Source organism: Saccopteryx bilineata, chromosome 2 (genome assembly GCF_036850765.1).
Source record: "Saccopteryx bilineata isolate mSacBil1 chromosome 2, mSacBil1_pri_phased_curated, whole genome shotgun sequence".
Lineage (NCBI taxonomy): Eukaryota > Metazoa > Chordata > Mammalia > Chiroptera > Emballonuridae > Saccopteryx > Saccopteryx bilineata.
The window spans coordinates 8494662-8515617 of NC_089491.1; the positions used below are offsets into that span (position 1 = coordinate 8494662).

At 45.3% G+C, this 20956-nt stretch overlaps 1 protein-coding gene across 4 annotated transcripts in view; it reads right to left on the minus strand.

The window, feature by feature from the left end:
* The window catches only part of GARNL3 (GTPase activating Rap/RanGAP domain like 3), a 129717-nt gene that overhangs the window by 83791 nt on the left and 24970 nt on the right, over window positions 1-20956 (minus strand). For all 4 annotated transcript variants that reach the window (XM_066256153.1, XM_066256151.1, XM_066256152.1 and 1 more), the window contains one exon: window positions 10463-10532. In XM_066256153.1, coding sequence (XP_066112250.1) covers window positions 10463-10532 — 70 coding nt within the window. The remainder of the gene's footprint in view (window positions 1-10462; window positions 10533-20956) is intronic.

Sequence of the window (20956 nt, forward strand, 5' to 3'; positions counted from 1 at the left end):
AGGAGGAGCAAGAGGTTTGGGTAGGGGGAGACAAAATTATTTGTAGAAGAGTATCAATGCCTTCAAAAGATTATAAAACTTTGTTTTTAAGTAAAGAAGCACAGTAAAATATATAAACCCATTTTGTATATAAATTTAATTACTAATGGGACATACATTAAATCTTAGGAGTGATTACCCATAGGTGGTAGGATTACACATAAATTTAACTTTCCTATGCTTTTCAGTACATTCCACATTTTCTGTAATGAGCCTGTATTCCTTTTATACTCAGAAAAGCACACCAGCATGCACAAGCACACTCACACACAAAAAGAATGGGGAGTAATATAAAGAAATTTAAGAAGAGGAAACAATTGATCAGGCACCAGATTTTTAGCAGGCACATGCCAAGACCATGTAGGGTAGAGATCACTTCGGCACAAGTAGGATGTGAGTGACAAAGGATGTTCTCAAACAGGGCCCAAGAAAGACGATGTTTGAGACACGTGAGAATTCTGTCTCCTAAGTATGCGAGAAACCACAATAAGGTATAAAACTTGATTTTCTGTGATGAAGAAGTAACCCCGTAAACGAGAGGTTAATAGTTTGTATCTTCAGTTACATAAAAAATAAAGTGTCATCCACTGACTAAAATGTGGGAGTATTTCTATACTATACTGGTGGACTAGATCCCACCGGGTGAAGACCACTGGAGTCAGTGAACAGAGACCCCAGGATACCAGCAGAAGGGGGAGGAGCCAGAGACCATGAGCTGAGCTGGGGTTGCTGTCACAGCAGTGGGATCACGTTGAAGAGGGAAGATGACAGCAGGGGACTGGGTGACTTGTGTGGCCACTAGAAGAGTGTGAGCAACCCCAGACCTACGGAAGGGAGTCTGAATTTTGAAACTAGAGAGCATGCTGGGGCTGAAGATCATGGAAGTGGCTGTTCTCAAGATTTCTGCCTGGAAAAATTGGGAGGACTGCCTGGTATTCTTATTATAGTAAGTGTTTAGTTAATGGATTTGGTATAGGTTTGTGTCCCAACTATTTATACCATTGTTAACACAGAGCTCAGTGTTCAAGATGGTCACCAAATGGATGGTCAGGATGTGCTGATTCTCCCCAAATGTTGTTGACCCAAGGAAAACAGGTTATAAAAGGCAAAACAGGTCACATTAGGGCAAAAAGTAGGGAGGGGAGGAGACAAGGGTCAAACCATTCTATAGGCCAGACTACCATCAACAGGGGATAGAGGATATACTATTAAGGGCTGGATATGAGATATGACTTTTTGGTTTTTTTGTTTATGCTTTACCTTATTTCTTAAAAATATATAAAGCAGCTTATGGCCCTGGCTGGTGGCTCAGTGGATAGAATGTAGGCCCAGCATATGGACACCCCAGGTTTGATTCTTGGTCAGGGTACACATAAGAAGCAACTATCTGCTTCTCTTCCCCTCCCTTTCTTCCTTCTCTCCCTCTTCCTCTCCTGCAGCCAGTGGCTTGATTTGTTCGAGTGTGGCCCTGGGCGCTGAGGATAGCTCCATCGGAGCATGACAGCCTCAGGTGCTAAAAATAGCCCCATACTTGAGCATGGGCCCTAGATGGGGTTGCTAGGTAGATCCCAGTCAGGAGGCATGCGGGAGTCTGCCTCACTATCTTCCCTCCTCTAACCTAAAAAAATAAAATAAAATAAAAATAAAGCAGCTTACTGAAATATGTCTTACTCAAAGGAAAAATCAGATAGCAGGCAAGCTCAGAACAAGGGAAATTAGGTGTGGATAAAGAAATTGAAAATCAGAGTAAGATTGAAATGCATGCTATGAAGTCCTGGAAGGCAAGCTGTAACTAGGCTTCTGAGCTTCCAAGAGGCCAATGCAAAGAGGAAAATCCTGTCATTTACAGGGTTCCCACTGCCTCCAAGGTTAACAACAGAGCAGCTTCTCTGGAGCATGGTGCTCTTTGGTCCTGAGAACTCAGAGGTCCCTCTTAAAAGAGACACTTTGTGGCAGACTGAGAAAATTCCTCAAGAGCACCTGAGACAGACACATACCCTCCATACCACCTGCTTTACCCCATTCTGTCCGTCAGTCTGAGTTAAAGGAGAATGCCAGGGCGCAGATTCATGGAAACAGCTCTGACAGTGGCCAAGAACGGCAGGCCAAGCGTTTGTGGCTACTTTATGGTTGGGATTCATCCAGGAATTAAATTTAAACCATTTATGGCATGGACATCTCTTTGGATCGCTCTTTATAAACATTTCTAAAACCAAGCTTTAAGATTTGGATGAAAGAGAATTTGAAATTATACGTTTAAGCTAAAACCTGAAGTGGAGCAATTCTCTGCTGCTTCATAAGGGCAGAGGTGCTTTCTGGGACCGTCCACCCGGTCTCCGTAGGAAACAGCCTGTGAGCAGAGGGGCTGCAAGAGCACGGGCTCACAGACTGAGAGATTAGGCCCAGGACTCTTGGAGTCACATGGGCCTGGGTTGATATGTCACCTCTGCACTTACTAGCTATGAGACCTCTCTGAGACCATCCATTCAATATCCACAAATGTCTTCTGAGCACCCACAGTGTGCACCATAATCAGATCCTACCTACTGCTTGAGGCTGTTTGTGAGAGTTAAATAGGTAGATGCATCTAAGGTTTATCTCAGTAACTGGTATACAGTTCCATAAATGTTTAAACTAATAATAGCAATAATGAAATAACCATAATAAAAAATTTCTGGTTCCATTCTAATGCATAAATAACTATATGGCTAAGGTCTCAAAAGTTCTACCTTACCAAAAATGGCTGCAATAATATTGGCCTGGCAAAGTTCAAAGCCAGCATCCCCATCGCCCACCAAGGCATCAACAATATCCCCCAGGACCCCCACAGCTGGAAACCAGGTTACCTTGCTGGTGAATGTGCTAAGATAAATGTGGTGCCTGCATGAGCTAACTGCTCTAGCAGACTTAGGTCCAAGCCAGTTAAATATTAAGAACATCTGTCAACCTTATGATTTCAGCTGTAGAATGCTGAAGTCTTGACCTTTTGATGTTCCTGAGGGAAAGATGCTGGTACCCTCACTAATCTATCAGTTTGGTAATACCGCCTAGAATATAATTTCTCCCATAAAATGCCTATGAAAACAAGAAAGCCTATTCAATCCTAAATAGAGAGCAAAACAGCACCGAGTTAGGGATGCTGGGCAGGCAGCTAGATCGTTCATTAGGCAAGCGTCGTCTTTCTGCACACAGTCCCACAGGCATAATTCAGATCTGTGCCTGAGCAAAAACACAGATGACTACGTATCAGACTTCAAGAGACCTCAGACAGTCAAAATCTCAAATGTTAAAATCTGTAGATGCTAAGCAAGTCCACTGTAAACCCTTTTTTTATTATTATTATTATTATTATTGGGAGGGGAGGCAGAGACAAACTCCCACATGTGCCCTGACTGGGATCTACCCAGCAAGCCTACCCAGGGGTGATGCACTGCCCATCTGGGGCTGCTGCTCTGTTGCTTTGCAATGGAGCTCTTAGCGCCTTAGGTGGAGACCATGGAGCCATCCTCAGTGCCCGGGGCCAACTTGCTCAAACCAAGCCATGGCTGCAGGAGGGAAAGAGGGGAGAGAAAGGGAAGAAAGAGGAGAGAGAGAGAAGAAAGAGAGAAAGAAGGGGGAGGAGGAGGGGTGGAGAAGCAGATGGTAGCTTCTGTGTGCCCTGACTGGGAATTGGATCCGAGACTTCCACACGCCGGGCTGACACTCTATTGCTGAGCCACCTGGCCAGGGCCTCTTTTTTTTTTTTTTTATAATAATCAAGTAGTACAGACAAATACCCTTTGAGGCTACCCTGAGTCCATAACAGCAAACCCACACCATCCTCAGAGAGAAGCATTCATGTCTCTTTCTGATCCAGCAGGGAGCATGCAGCTCACCCAAGTGCAGGTGAGTCACAAAGGTTCAAGTTAAAAAAGGAATGGACAATGTACCACCCTGTTTCTCCTGACTTGAGATGACCTGCAGATGTGACTTCCCCACAAGTATCAACATGTAGGCAGGTGAGAGGTCTACATTGTGTCCATGACATTTACCATTCATAACACATCAGTGTCTTCTCTATTGAGTCAAAGTCCAAGAAAAGATCAATAAAAGCTACAAATAATCTTAAGCTTTTCCTGACAGATTTCAATACAAAGTGAAGAATGGTCGATGGTGTAATAACCATGCCTTGCCTAGAACGCTGCCACGAGAGACCAGACTTTCAATTCATCGAGAAGAAAAGTGGCCTATTTTAGTTGGAAAGCACTGCAAGCTAATGAGCCTAACTGTACTTTGGGGTGGGAATCAGAGGCGTGTTTTTCCTCTCCATTATATGTTTTTGATGGGTTCGGCTACTCTAATTTCAACCAAACAGAACCACTCACTCATTCAACCAATACTTACTAAGTAACTAATGCTATAAGCATTGTGCTTGGTACTAGGAGTACAGTGGTAAATAAAGAGCCACAATTCCTATGTTTAGGGAGTTTATAATCTACACCCTTGTTTATAAATTCTTTTAAAGTGCCAGGGGAAACAGTCTACTAGCAGAGGAAGACATTTCCACCAGGTGCTTTTAGTTTGAGCTTTTAAATCACCTACTACACGTGAGGATGTAAGAGACATGTGTTGGGGGGGGGGGGGGTCCTGCCTAGCTCATGCACCTTGAAACTGTCTTTTGCCAACATCCTCTTCAAAGACCATCTGCCCTACCACAAACTTTGCCGAGGAGACGGGAGGCTATCTTTGTATCACGTGACCCACCAGCCTGGACCCAGCTGTTTCAGTCAGGGATAGAAACCTGAACCAGAGTGGCCAATCCACATGTGACAGCAATAGAGCTGTAAGAAAAGGGAGGCTGGGAGGACTGGAAATCAACTTAGTAATAAAGAACACTTAATGAGAACTTACTCTGTGACAGGGCTTAGGGCCTAGAAACACAACGAACAAGACAGACATGATTCTCACCCTCTCCTCTAGTGGAGGAATGATATAAACACAGATCATGATAAACACTATAAAGAAAATAAACAGGATGCTGAGTTACAGAATAAATAACACAGAGAGGAGGTCTATTTTAAGTAGGGTAGTCAGGGGAGGCCTCTCTAAGGAGGGGGCATTAAAACTAAGACCAGCCATGAGAAGTGCTGGGGAAGCCTATTCCAGGGAGAAGAAAGAGTAAATGCAAAGGCCCTGGGACAGAGAAGAACTCAATGCATTCCAGAGACCAAAATAAGGCCAGATGTCTGAAGCATGGTGCGTGAGTGGCAAGAGAGAAGGTGGAAGAGGAAGGCAGAGCCAGGATCGCACAGGACTTGTAAGACTTCCTAAAGGATCTGGCCTTGAACTGCAATGGGCAGCTGATGAAGAGTTTTAAGAAAGAAAAGACATTGTATTATCAACATTTTAAAACATCACTCGGCCTAACAACAGACATATACATCAGTATAGACAGAAGAGAAAGACCAGAAATCGACACTTGCATACAATTGATTTTTGACAAGGGTGCCAAAACTATTCAATGGGAAAAGGACAGTCTTTTCAATAAATGGTGCTGGGAAAACTGGATATTAACATGCAAAAGGATGAAGTTGGACCCTTACCTGATGCCATATACAAAATTATTCAAAATGGATCAAAGACATAAGCGTAAAAACTGCAACTATAAAACTCTTAGAAGAAAATGTAGGGGGACGATCTTCATGACACTGGATCTGGCCATGATTTCTTGGACATACACCAAAAGTACAGGCAACAAAAGAAGAATATAGATATATTCAACTTCATGAAAACTAAAAACTTTTGTGCATCGAAGGATACTGCCAACGCACACAACAGGAGGAAATATCTTCAAATCATAGCTCTGATAAGGGATTAATATCCAGAATATGTTTAAGAGTTTCAGGAGTCTATAACTCAATAAAAACAAAACAAACAATCTAATTAAAAAATGGTCTAAAGACCTGAATATCATTTCTCCAAAGATACACAAAAGGTCAATAAACTCATAAAAAGATGCTCAATATCATTACTTATCAGTAAAAGGCAAATCAAAACAACTATGAGATACCACTTCACACCCATTTTTTATAGTGTGGCTATAAAAAGGGTGGGGGAAGTAACAAGTGTTGGTGAGAATGTGGAGAAACTGGAAGCCCCGTGTATTGCTGGTGCAGTTATAACACGTTCGTTCGGCTCCTTGCTAATTTACCCAAAAGCACTGAATGCAGGAACTCGAGCACATGCTCGTACACCAGTGTTCACAGCAATATTATTCACAATAGTTAAAAAGTGCAAAAACTCCAAGCATCCATCGTGCTGACTAGATAAACAAACATGTTCTAGTCACACAGCGGGATAGGATTCAGCCTTAAAAACCAGTGAGACACAGCCTGACCAGGCGGTGCAGCAGTGGACAGAGCATCGGGAGGGATGCTGGAGGACCCAGGTTCAAGACCCCGAGGTCACCAGCTTGAGTGCGAGCTCATCTGGTTTGAGCAAGGCTTACCAGCTTGAGCCCAAGGTCGCTGGCTCGAGCAAGCGGTTACTCGGTCTGCTGTAGCCCCCCCCCGCCCCCCCCATCAAGGCACATATGAGAAATCAATCAATGAACAACTAAGGAGCTGCAACGAAGAATTGATGCTTCTCATCTCTCTCCCTTTCTGTCTGTCTGTCCCTATCTGTCCCTCTCTCTGACTCTCTCTGTCTCTGCCACACACACACAAAAAACCCAGTAAGACACTGACAGATGCTACAACATGGATTTGTCTCAGAATCATTATGCTAAGTGAAATAAACCAGACATATACTAAGTAGTTCCAGTTCCATGAGGTACCGAGAATAGATCAATGCATAGAGACAGAAAACAAAATACAGGTTACCAGAGGCTGGAGAGGAGGGGGAAGGTGGAGTTATTGTGTACTAGGGACAGTTTCTGTTTGGGATGATAAAAAATGCTCTAAGACTGGATGGTGGTGATGGTGGCATAAACTTATAATTGTACTTAATGCTCCTGAATTGTACACTTAAAAATGGTAAATTTTAAGTTGTGTATCTTTTTCCACAATATAAAAGGCATTAAAGGGGCAGCGCAGCTGGGATAAAGCGGCCGAAGAGAGATGAACTGCAGGGAAGCCGGTCTGCAGAGGGGCAGAGGGAACAGACACACGGAGGCCCAGACCATGGGGTCGAGAGCGTAGGAACCAGAGGGAAACAGGGAGAGGTTTCTGAGGGCCTCGCAGGCCCCATGACCCCACCGCTTCCCGCACTTCCTGGCGGTGGATGATTTTATCCTGGAGCTGACTCTCGGATCTCTGTTCTGGGCAATGAAATGATCCCTGGTTAAGGCAGGGAGCACGGCTGAGCTCCAGTTAAGAAGCAGCCTGGGGACTCCAAGTTTGAGGTGGTTGGTTTCCAAAGCTAGACTACAGCCCATCGGAGCAGAACACCTGTATCCCTCCCCCTCAGTGCTGGCACAGTGCCCGACACACGGTGGCAGGCCTTCCAAAGACAGTTACTGAATGAGGGCTGAGAGCCTCTCCCACAAGTCTGCAGAGAGCTGAGTGTCCACAGTCTCACCAAATGTACACCCACCTTAAACCTAAGCCCCTCAACGGGCCCTCATCACTGATCTGAATGGCCAAGCTGAATTCTTCACAAGGTCTTCCTTCTAATTTCTTCAAGGTCAGAAGTATATGCTAAAATTTCAACTGCACAGAATCCTGGGCACCTCATTACAACCTGAGATCCAGGATGCCCAACATTTATTGGGTTCTCAACAATATTCATCAAACCAGGTGTAAGAAAAGTTAAATTCACCTTTCATAAAACGTAGAACACGTAAAATGGGTTTTAAATGAATAACCCTCTGTTGTCCATGGGTGAGAGCTACGTCTCCTTCCTTAAAACACTAGAGTCAGAATTTCAAGAGATCCTCAGACAGCAAAAGTGGGACTTCACTCATGTCATTTTCCTCAACCATCTCAACCATCAGTGCATGCCATTCCTAACACAGGGAAACTAGAAACCACCTAATTCTACAAAAGGAAGGAAACTGTTACACAGAGAATTATCACCACTTTGGGCCATCATGTGCCAGTTAGAATGTAACGCTGAAGACCACATGACAAGAAGATACTTGTAAAATACAGTTAGATGGGAAAAAAGGAATGCAGAATGAAATACATAATTTGATTACAACTATGTAGAAATGACATTTGTAGCTATAAAGATTGGAAGGTAGCAAAAGGTCGATTACATATATATACATGCACACACACACACACACACACACACACATGGATTCAAAGTAAAGACTTGAGCAAAAAGGATTGGAGAATTTAGGGGATAATGGATGACTAGATGGCTAGTCTGGGGTTTCCTCAAGTGTGGTCCTGGGAATGACAGCAGCATCAACATCACCTAGGAACTTGTTAGAAATGCAACTTCTGGGCTGACCCCAGACTTACTGAATTTGAAACTCTGGGGATGAGGGCCCAGCAATCTGATTTAAACACAGTCTCCAGGTGATTCTCATGCCTGTTCAGGTGTGAAAGCATGGCTCTCAAGAACATTCCCAGCCTGGTTTTCTGTGATTTCCAGCGTCTGTCAAGGGCTCACCTTCCACCTTGTACTGCCTCTCCCCACACCGCTCTCCCTGTTACAAGACCTCCACACTACTTACTCGGTCAGGGTAAAAGTCTTCCCCTGAGAGTCAAGGTTCTGTTTTGCTACCAAATTTCTTCTTTACTACAACAGATAGTTAACATGGACTGTGCTTCTGTGCATTAATTATCTCATTGAATCCTCTAACAACCCTAGGAGGTAGATAATATTAACATCCCCCTTTCATAGATGAGAAAAGTGAGGCCAAAAGAGGTTCAAGATTATTCCCCTAGTAAATGAAGAAACAAGAATGATGTCAGAGCACAAGGTCTTAAGCACCACTGAGGTTGAGAGAAGTAACAAGTGATGGAGCTGGTGTATGAGCCCAGGCCTTTCCGGTCCCGAAGCCTATTTTCTTTATAACTACTACGCTCTGCTACCTTACACCCTCTACTAGGCAGAACCATTTGCTCACTGCCCTTCAAATACACCACTGCCAAAAATCCCGACATTGGCAAATATCTACTGTCTTATCTTCCTTGCCACCAACCCACATGCCACACTCTTCGGTTTCCTTGAGGCCTTCCGGGCTGCTTCCCCAAGATCCCTGGCTAGAATGGGCCGCTCCCTCCCTTCTCGCAACCCCCACCATGTCCAACGGTGTATCTCTCACTATATTCACCTGTCCCCAGCCTGAATTATAGACCCACACACACTCCTTCAGGAAACAAGGCGGTCAGAGCTGGCATGGTGTCTGCCACCAAAGTGGCATCAACCGAGTCAATCGATGTATCTTTCATGTGACTAAATTCATTCTTCAGACATTTTATGTATCTTAAATCAGCCCAGTTGGAGGACAGTAAGCTCTGCAAGAACAAGAACTAAATCTACTTATTTTATATTTTCAAGAATATTCAGCCCTGGCCAGGTACACAGTGGAGCCGGTAACGTGCACTTGAGTCGGAGCAGGACGCTGCCGGTACACAGCTCTGCTGTACCTTGTCCTACTGCTGGAGCCCTGGAAGCATGCAGCAGATACGAATGGGGGATACCTGGGGACTATGCAAATGCATCCAATCAATGCATGTTTTGGTACATGGAAATAATACATTTAATGTTTTTAATAATGTTAAATAATAATCAAGATAATTTTATGAGCACATTTTCCTGAAAATGTGTTCAAATTTCTATGCAATTGGGGGGGAAAATCACAATTCTGTCTTTAAAAAAAAAATAAGGCTATTATATGCCTTCATTATGCCTCTTTTAAAATAAAAGCATACTATTTTTATATATCATAACAGAAACCCCAGTGTCCCTCATTTTTAAAAATGTGGTTATTTTCATTCTAAATACTGATCATCTATTACAGTCATTTATCTAGTCCAAAAGATAGACTTTTAACAGAAAAAAAAGATCTCATAAATACCCTAACTGCTATCACACACTCAGAGAGCAAAGGTACAAAAAAATCAGAATATGTATTTCAATAATATTTAAAACTCAAAAACTAGATTTATAAACTTCTAGGAACAAGATAATACAAAACCCAATGCTTTCCTAATGCATAAATCATTTTTTTAAATGATCTATATCAACAGATAAAAACACCAAGCCACAACATGTTTTTAACAAACTGAAAGACACAGGTGAAAAGTACGTAACAATAAAAACAAATGAGAACCATCAGGTTATTACAGTCTTCTAATAGTCATTTATTCACATCTCATCCTAATACTGTACTCACACAGCAAATATACAACAAAAGATCTGATGAGCGTGGCGAGCCTCTCTAAATCTAAATCAATGTACTACCACTGAATAGACAGTGTCAACTTACCAGCTCCACAGATCCATAATGTTTCCTACTGAAATCCCCACGTCTACAGCCTAGGTCTTCCGAGACAGAGCTGGAACAAAAATGCTTCATCAGTATTATACATAGCGATCTGGTCACAAACCTTCTGCAAAAATCAACTACCATTTGCGAAAAGGGCTGCTATGGAGCAGGCTGGCCCCAGCTCCTCACTGCAGGGGAGCCTCCTTGCCACAGACACAGTCCTCAGCAGCCATTGCAGAGCCTGGCTCTCATGGAGCCCTCAGGAAAAAGAAAAACACCCGAGTCATCCCTGGATGTCTAGGCAGTGATTGAATTAAATATTTAGTCATTTGGAATCGATTGAGATTTCCAAGGCTACTGGTGGTTTATAATTTCATTTCTGGATAAGCAAAGGGGACAGAAACCCTGCAGTAAACTTGAGGCAAGGGGACAAAGCTTGCAATTGTCTTTCATCTAAGAGAGCCTCTTTGTCCCAAATAGTCCACATAAAAATAACCAGCATTATTTGATGCAATATAGGAGAAATAAAACATTAGTTAGGTGGAATAAAACATTCAAAGTCCTGGGAGGCCCCACCCCCCTCTTAATTTATGACAATATGCAAAAGACCAGGGCTAACAACAACAACAACAAAAAACAAATGAAAAACTAACATCTAACCTCCAAGCAGATTCATCTTTTTACATAGCAGTAGCTAATACTGTCCCACCTCCTCCCCTCAAAAATGACTTAAATCAGATATGGAAAATCACAGGCATTTATTGAAGAAAAGCAATTAAAACAAGGGCAAAATTGTTCCTGCATTTGCATCTTGAATACATAGTTATACACTCAAAAGACACTTATTGACTGGTTAGGACCCCAAAGAGTTCTAATGAAACCACCAAAGATCCACAAACACAAACAGTTTTAATAAGTTTTGCTCTAATACATCATATGAATAACGCTAATAGACATAGAAGGTAAAAGGACACAGGAATTACGTTTTTAGATGGCCAAAACATTTGGGATCTGACATGCAAAGAAGGTGCAGTTAGTACCTTTTCATCCTTCCTTAAAAGGGAGGCTACATTTTCTAAAGGACAGCCCTCCTGGCACGTTTCAGAAAGAGCCTGACGCTGATGCTCAGCACCCACGGAACTGACTCTGCCAGGACGCTATCCGACAGGCTCCAGGAAGACAGCAAGGCAGAAACGAGATCAGCGAGCCTAATAGTATTCTGCTTCCACCATTTCAGAGATGGGCTGAATTAATCTTAGAGGAGAAATTTAACCTTTTGTAGCTCTCACTCCTTAGCTGAAAACGTGCAACAAATTAACAAACGCACCTTGGAAGGGCGCCCTAGATATCACCTTCCTGCTTCTAGTGACATGATTTTCTACCAAAAAATCTCTGAAAGGGATTTAAAAGCTCCCCTCTGTGGCCTATTCTGGTCCGTGTTAAATATTGTCCTCTATGCCTGTCTTCTTAGCTCATTTTGAAACCCCTCCTGGAGAATGTTGCCACTGCCCTACACAGGTAGTTTCAAGATCCTTCCCCCGCACCCTGAGTTACCAAGAGTGAGAGGCTCCAGAGAGAGAAGTGTCCACGGGCTTTGACAGAGACCCGGCTCAGGGCAGGGCTTGGACAGAGGCCCGGCACCGGCTGAGCTCAGTGGCCTTGGTTGAAAGCTCCATGTGCTCAGATCTCAGCAACCTCTTCAGTTTTCGCTGGGCACCTCCCTGTGCTGCCCTCAGCACCATTCAGGGGGTTCTTAGTCACAGTGCCAGCTCCCTAACTTTGCCAACAGCCAGAGACAAACACAAAAAGGATGACAACTCTATACCCTGAAGCAAACTCACAGAGGAAAAACAACGTCCTAGGAGAAACCAAGACAGATATAAATAAAATATCTGCCATCAGCTACTCTTTCCCCCTCTAATGGCCTTTCATCTGCTACACTGAAGAAGCGTGGCTACCCACAGGGGCATGGCTATGGTGGGAGCCAGACTGAACTACAAGGGGTTTCTTGTTAGGGCCGCAGGAAGCACTCAAAACAGCCACACTTAAAAAAACCTTCCCCATCCCTTCTCCCTCCCCACTCCCCTTCTTCCTCCCCAGGCCTTCTGGCCCCTTAGCTTCCAGCTCCAAGGGTGTCTGGCCCACTGCCTGGCACAGAGCGGATGTGCAGTAATGACAACATTTGCACATATTTGGGTCTTACTAGCTACCACCTGACAGCACCCTCCAGAGCACCAAGGCAGGCTGCCTGTTGACATTCTCCCTGTCAAGTCCCTGGTCCTTATTCCATCAGTCCAGACAGTTCTGGCCCAAGAGGCAGACCTTGCTATTTGCATGACAAAACCTATTCACTTTTCCTCTTGGGCTTGAGGCTCTAGACTATATTTCCTGGCCCCTTCTGCAGTAAGTGTGCCCATATGACTGTCTTCTGGCCAAGAGAATATGGGCAGAAGTGATGTGGGGCACTTCTAGGCACATACCATGGGGACATTTCCTCTCCTTCCCCAGGGCCAGCAGGTGGAGAGGACCATAAGGACCCTCAGAAAGACAGGATCTCTGAATGTGAGCAAGAAATGAACATTTGGTCCTGGCCAGGTAGCTCGGTTGTTTAGAGTGCTGTCCTAATACACCAAGGTTATGGGTTTGATCCTTGGTCAGGGTACATAAGAGTCAACCATTGAATGCATAAATAGGTGGAACAGGAAATCAGTTTCTCTCTCTTTCTCTAAAATCAAACAAGCAATACAATAAATAAATAATTTTTAAAAATAAGCATTTAGTTAAGCACATAGAATTTGGGTTTACCTGTTAAAGCTGCTATGTCATCTGAACTAATACAGAAGTTGGTACCCTGCAGTGGGGCGCTACCATAGCAACAACCTAAAATATGTGGTACAGCCTTAGTCAGCAGGCAGCAGCCAGTGCTGAAATTGATGTCAAAGGCTGAAAGATGGAGGTCTGTTATAAAGTAGCAAAATATGTGAAAACTCATACCCACAGTAATTTAGAAGGTGGGCCTGTGCCTTCTGAGCCTGCCGCCCTAGGGCAAGTGGCAGGACAGGTCAGAGTAACCTGTGTGCTGGCTCCTGCCAGCTGACCTCAGCAAGACCTCTGACAAGGACTGGATGAGCCCAGGCAAGAACTGGATAGGCAGCAAGCAAAGACAGAAGGAGACAGAGAGAGTCAGGATGAAGGGCCTCATAGGCTTGAGAAATTGCTCTGTTTCTGGACCCAAGCAGTAAGTCTGGCCAATGAAATGTAGGTAGAAGGGCTGGGCATGTCTTCCAGATATGGCCCAGTGGTTTCCCATGAATCATCCCCACTCTCTTTTCTCAGCCATCAGCTGAATGGAGAGAGTGGTTAAGACAAAGAGGGAGGAGCCAAGGATGCATCCTGGTCCCTAAATGACCCCATAGAAGGTCTCAGAGAGAAAATGCCTCCTTGGGCTATGCTATGAGTAAGAAATAACTTTTGTTTTAAGTCACAAAGATTCAGGGTTGACCTATTACAACAGGCAATTTTATCTTAATTGATAGCACTCTCTATAATAGGTAACAGAAAATAGTGTGAGAATAACTCCTACAAAAAGAGGTCCTCAGAGGGCTGGCGGGCCAGGATGACCATCAGGGGTCAGCAAACTATGCCTTCGCCAAGGTCTGTTTTTGAAAACAAAGGCTTATTGGCAGACAGCCATGCCCTTTGGTCATAGGTCATCTCTGGCTGCTTTTGCGTTAACAGTGGCACTGTGGGAAGAGCAGTGACCTGCGTGGCCCGCAAAGCACAAACTATTTACTATCTGGCCCTTTATAGAAAAAGTTTGCCCTACCTGGCCCTAGAGCCCCAGGAATCCCTTTGGCAGGTGAGCGGTGATTCGGGCGCCAAAGGAGACACTGGCCTACAGGGTCTATCAGCCTTCAGAGTCCCCAGGGGAGTAGTCTACAAATGCAGATTCCCTCCTCTACTCCCAGCAGTGGGATTCAGCATGTCTGCGATTTTAACAAGCAGCCAGGGAGTTCTGATGCAGGTGGCCCACAGACAATGCTTTGGAAAACCACTGTTCTTTCAGGTGACTCTGAATACTGGGAAACTTGTTAGCCATCCTGGAGCACTTCTATGGGAAAGGACAAGGCCTTGACCCAGCTTCTGTGAATGGGAGGAGGTAGGATAGAGTCTCTTAGGTGTCATTTCTTTAACCTGCCGGCTCGAGTTTCCTTTCAGGGCTTGCGGCAGGTGACCACCTATAAAGGAATGGCCGATGAAGTCATGGACGGTTGAAACTGCTGACGATTGAAAATGCACCTACATCCATAATTGGTTAAAAGCACCCCTGTGTCCAACAATAGCGACAGCTAATCAGCAAATGCCCCACTACCCTTCTTACTTCCCTATCCTTACCCTTAAAAAGTGGGCTAAAGACTGTAGCTGCTGCTGCTCTCCCTTAAGAGACAGCCCGGCAGGTTCCCTTTCATTAAAGCCTATTACACTGGTCTTTCAGACTCCGATTGAGTCTATTAGAGTCCTGAAGGGCTTTGGTCAGACACGGGCTCCTAACTTCTCTAGTCTTTGCTCCCTCATGTATAAAATGTGGTTGAGCCCTGGCCGGTTGGCTCAGCGGTAGAGCGTCGGCCTAGCGTGCGGAGGACCCGGGTTCGATTCCCGGCCAGGGCACACAGGAGAAGCGCCCATTTGCTTCTCCACCCCTCTGCCGCACTTTCCTCTCTGTCTCTCTCTTCCCCTCCCGCAGCCAAGGCTCCATTGGAGCAGAGATGGCCCAGGCGCTGGGGATGGCTCTGTGGCCTCTGCCTCAGGCGCTAGAGTGGCTCTGGTCGCAATATGGCGACGCCCAGGATGGGCAGAGCATCGCCCCTGGTGGGCGTGCCGGGTGGATCCTGGTCGGGCGCATGAGGGAGTCTGTCTGACTGTCTCTCCCCGTTTCCAGCTTCAGAAAAATGAAAAAATGAAAAAAAAATAAAAAATAAAAAATAAAAAATAAAATGTGGTTGATTGGGTTCTGGTTGGTTGGCTCAGTGGTAGAGCATCGGTCCAGCATGTGGAAGTCCCAGGTTCGATTCCCGGCCAGGGCACACAGGAGAAGCGCCCATCTGCTTCTCCACCTTTCCCCCTCTTCTTTCTCTCTACCTTTCTCTTCCCCTCCTGCAGCCGAGGCTCCACTGGAGCAAAGTTGGCTCAGGTGCTGAGGATGGCTCCATGGCCTCTGCTTCAGGCACCAGAATGGCTCCGGTTGCAGTGGAGCAATGGCCCAGATGGGCAGAGTATCGCTCCCTGGTGGGCATGCCGGGTGGATCCGGTCAGGCACATGCGGGAGTCTGTCTCTCTGCCTCCCTGCTTCTCACTTCAGAAAAATACAAAAATAAATAAATAAATAAAAAATATGGTTGATTGTAATACCTCCTGGGCTTCTCACTTCAGAAAAATACAAAAATAAATAAATAAATAAAAAATATGGTTGATTGTAATACCTCCTGGACAGGGTTATAAAGAATAAATTAGAGCAGATAGAAGTTTATTCTAAGATCAATGTCTATCACATGAAAACTACTCAATAAATGTTAGCTACTATTATTACTGCCATTATTAGTATGAATTCTTCTCAGGTTGTTAGAGCCCGGAGAGGGCTGTTCAGCATAAATGATTACTAACCGTTCTAAGTTTTCAGTAAGATACCTTCTTTCCCTGTGCAGCAGAAAGGAAGGCCTGGAGCCAAACGGCAGGCCTCCTGGGGCAGGGCCGGGGTCAGCACCACAGCTCAGCACGACCCTTCCTCCCTGAAGTGTTGGTCTAGCAGTGTGACCTCACCAGAAAAATACCTGAGACTGAGAGTAGGTTACCAGAACAAAGCAGGTGCAAAAAAACACATGAAAGATTTCAAGTGCTCCACATGCAATGTGGTCTAAGTTCTAAATATGAACACCTATTTTAGCAAATTAATGTGTGAGGATGCTGGATCACGCTTCACAAGCATGGACGGAGCTGAGGACCTTCAAGTGAAATCCCTACCTATAGCCCAGGATGAAAGCAGAGATTTCCAGCTCCATGCAAAGGCTAGAAACATTGCTGTTACATAAGTCAGATTCCTGGAAAGTGGGACAACCTTCTTCAAAGAGTCAAAGTCGTGGAAACTGAATAAGGAAAAAGAAGGAAGCTGAAACTCAACAGCAGTCCTTATCAAACTCAACTCCAGATCAGTGACTGGCCCTCACGGCCGGCCAGACCCCTCTAACCCAGACCTCCGCAGTTTCCAGCCCGCTGGAAGAGTCAAAACCAACAGCGAGAAAGTGGACTCCTGGATCAGCAGAGAGTTTGAGAAACATCAGGCCATTTTCCAGAAGCCTACTAACAGCAGAGTTCAGTGTCAGGGGCTCCAGAAATATGCCTCAGTCCCCTGGACAAGCAGGTAGTAATAGACAGATGAAAAGGACCCCTTTTTTTGAGGGACAGAAAGGGGGGAAAATATGCCAGACTACAGCGGAGAGGGAGCCCAGGACCTCCTAAGAACAGGTTCTAGAAGAGCTAGTTGACTGTTCAAAGTGGACAAGTTGTCTCTCCTGCTGACAGTGGCAGAGAAAAGCAGAGATGCCATTAATTTCTAAGGCCAGACTAGAAGACTGTTTTGTCCTCTTTTGAAGAGAGTTAGTACACTGCTCTGAGAGGTCAGGAAGTCAGCGGGAGGGTTTCTGGAGTGGAGGGGTCTTGGGAAGCCAGAGCCTCGAGCCCTGCTCCCCACGGCTCCCAGCAGCCGCTGGGTTCCTGGGGTGAGGTCCACGTGGTCCTGTGCCAGGAACGTAGGCCTACTGAGCTGCAGCAAGTGCCACAACCATAAAGTGGTCTGGCACACTCGCTCAGTGACCTCACTCGCTCGGTGACCTCAGGCCAGTTACTTATACTCACAGAGCCTGTTTCCACATCTGTAACATCGTCTGAAAACAATGTCTGTCTCCCTGGGGAGAATAAAACATGTGACTCAGTGCTTAGGACAACCCCTGACACAGAGTAGCCATTAAACAAATGCTGGCTCTTCGTCAGGGACCTTTCCTGTCTTGGTCATCGCCACGCCCTGTGTACCTTACAGAGGGTTCACAGCAGGCCATTCAACAGGTACCTGTTGACTAAATGAATCATGAATAAATGATAACTCTACTTGCCTTTACTCTTCTTGAACAGAGGTGAGCTCCCATCTGCCACCCCCCCCATTTGCCATTAGATGTTCTGACAAACCTCAGGTACACTTGACATTACTTTCACAATTATTCAGTCTTCTTTCTCATTTTAATCCTCCTTTCTCAAACATTCTGGGATGCATTTTTCCCATATATTCATGTGTCCACTAAATTTCTGAGAAAGACATGTCCCAGGAACTTATCTGGCTTTTTACTATTAATAAAGTCTTACATTAACTCACTGTAAAGTTCTTTTCAATAATGACCCCTGCCAGGGCCTCTGAAATTCTATCTCTGAATACAAACATAGCAACCACACCAAATGCTGGCGAGGATACAGGTGGGAATGTAAAATGGTAAGCTAAGCCTCTCTGGAGAACAGTGGGCAGTTGCCCATAAATCGAACATGCAGTCACCATATGACCCAGCGATAGTACTCTGGGGAATTTATCCTAGAGAAATGAAAACATATATTCACAGATTCCTAGCCTGACCAGGTAGTGGCACAGTGGATAGAGCATAGGACTGGGATGCAGAGGACCCAGGTTCAAAACCCCAAGGTCGCGTCGGCCTAGCGTGCGGAGGACCCGGGTTCGATTCCCGGCCAGGGCACACAGGAGAAGCGCCCATTTGCTTCTCCACCCCTCCGCCGCGCTTTCCTCTCTGTCTCTCTCGTCCCCTCCCGCAGCCAAGGCTCCATTGGAGCAAAGATGGCCTGGGCGCTGGGGATGGCTCTGTGGCCTCTACCTCAGGCGCTAGAGTGGCTCTGGTCGCAACATGGCGACGCCCAGGATGGGCAGAGCATCGCCCCCTGGTGGGCAGAGCGTAGCCCCTGGTGGGCGTGCCGGGTGGATCCCGGTCGGTCGGGTGCATGCGGGAGTCTGTCTGTCTCTCCCCGTTTCCAGCTTCAGAAAAATGAAAAAAAACAAAAACAAACAAAAAAAAAACCCCAAGGTCACTGGCTTGAGCGTGGGGTCGCTGGCTTGAGTGTAGGATCATAGAGATAACCCCATGGTTGCTGGCTTGAGCCCAAAGGTTGCTAGCTTGAGCCCAAGGTCGTTGGCTCGAGCAAGGGGTCACTCGTTCTGCTGTAGCCCCCCAGCTAAGGCACATATAAGAAAGCAATCAATGAACAACTAAGGTGCCACAATGAAGAACTGATGCTTCTCATCTCTCTCCCTTTCTGTTTGTCCCTCTCTCTGACTCATTCTCCGTCTCTGTTAAAGAGAGAGAGAGAGAGAGAGAGAGAGAGAGAGAGAAACCTGCACACAAATGTTCACAGCCTCTTTACCCATAATACCCCCAAACTGGAAAAGTCCTAGCTGTCCTTCAAAAGGTGAATAGTTAAACTGTGGCACATTCATACCACAGAATGTTACTCAGTAATTTCAAGGAACAACCACTGATACATATAACAACTTGGGTAAATCTCCAACGAACTGGCTGAGTGAAAAACCCAGTCCTAAAAGGTTATATACTGCATTACTCCATTTATATAACATTCCAGGAATGACAAAAGTAAAGAGGAAAGAGGGAAGCAGAGTGGTTATAAAAGGGCAGCCTACGGGGTCGTGATGGAGCCGTTCTGTGTCTTGTTCACCGTGGTGGTGGGTGGGTGAACTCCTAGCACGATAAAATGGCATGTAAAAGGGGAACACTAAGACCCGTGGGTTGTGCCAATGACAGTCTCCTGGCTGTGATGCTCTTATAGCTGTGCAAGACATTCCCACTGGGGGAAGCTGGGTCTAGAGTAAATGGGGTGCTCTCTGGGCTATTTCTTACAACTGCATACGAATCTGTGGCTCTCTCAAAATAAAAAGTTTAATTTAAAAAACTGTATCCGAGTCAAAATTCTTTTATTTAATAAAGTTACTGGGTACCTGTGAGGTCCCAGGTGCTAACCCTGAGCTATGTGGCCCCTGCTGTCAGCACTCAGAGCAGGGGGAACTATGAAGTACACAGGACTTCCCAGGGACAAAAATACTGCGCAGCGAACACCTGTGTATAGCAAACCTGGTGAATTGTCAAACAGCCTCTTTTTACTCTCTTCATAAGTAGCATATGCAGGGGTTTTTTTTTTTTGGGGGGGGTAGCCACAGCAGAAGCCTGGGAGGTCCGTCACGCTCTTCTCAGCTCAAGACCTACCACCCAGAAACCTGGGAACAGCTACCTACAAAATGACTCCTGCGAAGTGTACCATCTGCACATCTGCTCCCTCCCTCCCCACCTTCAGTGACCTTGGCTTATCCCTTTTTCAGAAGATCATGACTAGAGGGGTTTCCAGTTCAGAGTATAATTAGGTTTGGGAAGCATTGCTCACAGGAGACCTACCTATACATGCACGACCACAAAGTGTTAAGTAGAAACTTGTTTAAGGAAAAAAGCCAGCAGAAAACATATGTTGCGGCATACCTCCCACCACCTGCAGATCTTGCTTCTGTGGGGAAATCCTTCCAGAATCTGTCTCCCAAGTTCTCAAAGTTTCCCGACTGAGAGTCATTCACAAGTTCTGCCTCCAACTGTGCCCACACTCTGAAGGAAGGCATTCTATCCAGAGTGGGTGCCTCTGAACTGTTGGCCCCAGGCAGCAAGAACCCTGCAGAACACCAAGGCCATTCAGACCCCTGCTGCGGGGCGTGGGCCCTGAACCTCAGCTCATTAGGCTCCACCCAGGACCTAATGAAACAGAGTCAGCATTTTAACAGAATCGCCCAAGGATTCAAATGCACCCTGGACTTTGAGAAGCTCCAATTCTAGGACCTTGGTTCTCAAACCTAGCTATATATCAGAATCACCTGGATTTTTTCTCTATTCGTTTTATGATAAAATATTTCAAGACAGAAAAATAAATAACATAATGAACATTATAGATAGACTTGAAACTCCTGTGTACCGCTCCCCTCCCCTGAAACAACCATTAAATAATTTAGTTTATACTTCCTGCTTATATTTTTATAATTTGAGCTGACCATGTACTTACTCAAAACAATACAGAGTACTGTCTAGAATGTTTTAAAATTTTACACAAAAGATACCATCCTGTGCATATCCCCCTGCGAGTAGCTTCCCTGGCTGAACAATTTATGAGATTTGTGCACGTTGATACCTGTAGCTTTAATTCATTCACTTGCACTGCTGTATCCTACTGTATCAATACCCCACTGGCCCTCCATCCTCCTGTTGCTGGACATTTCAGTTGTTTCCAATTTTTAAACAACGCCGTATTGAACATCCTCTTGCATGTCTCCTTGAACACAAATGCAATCACTTCCGCAGGCCCAAGCCTAGGAGGGCAACTGCTGGGTCATGACATGTG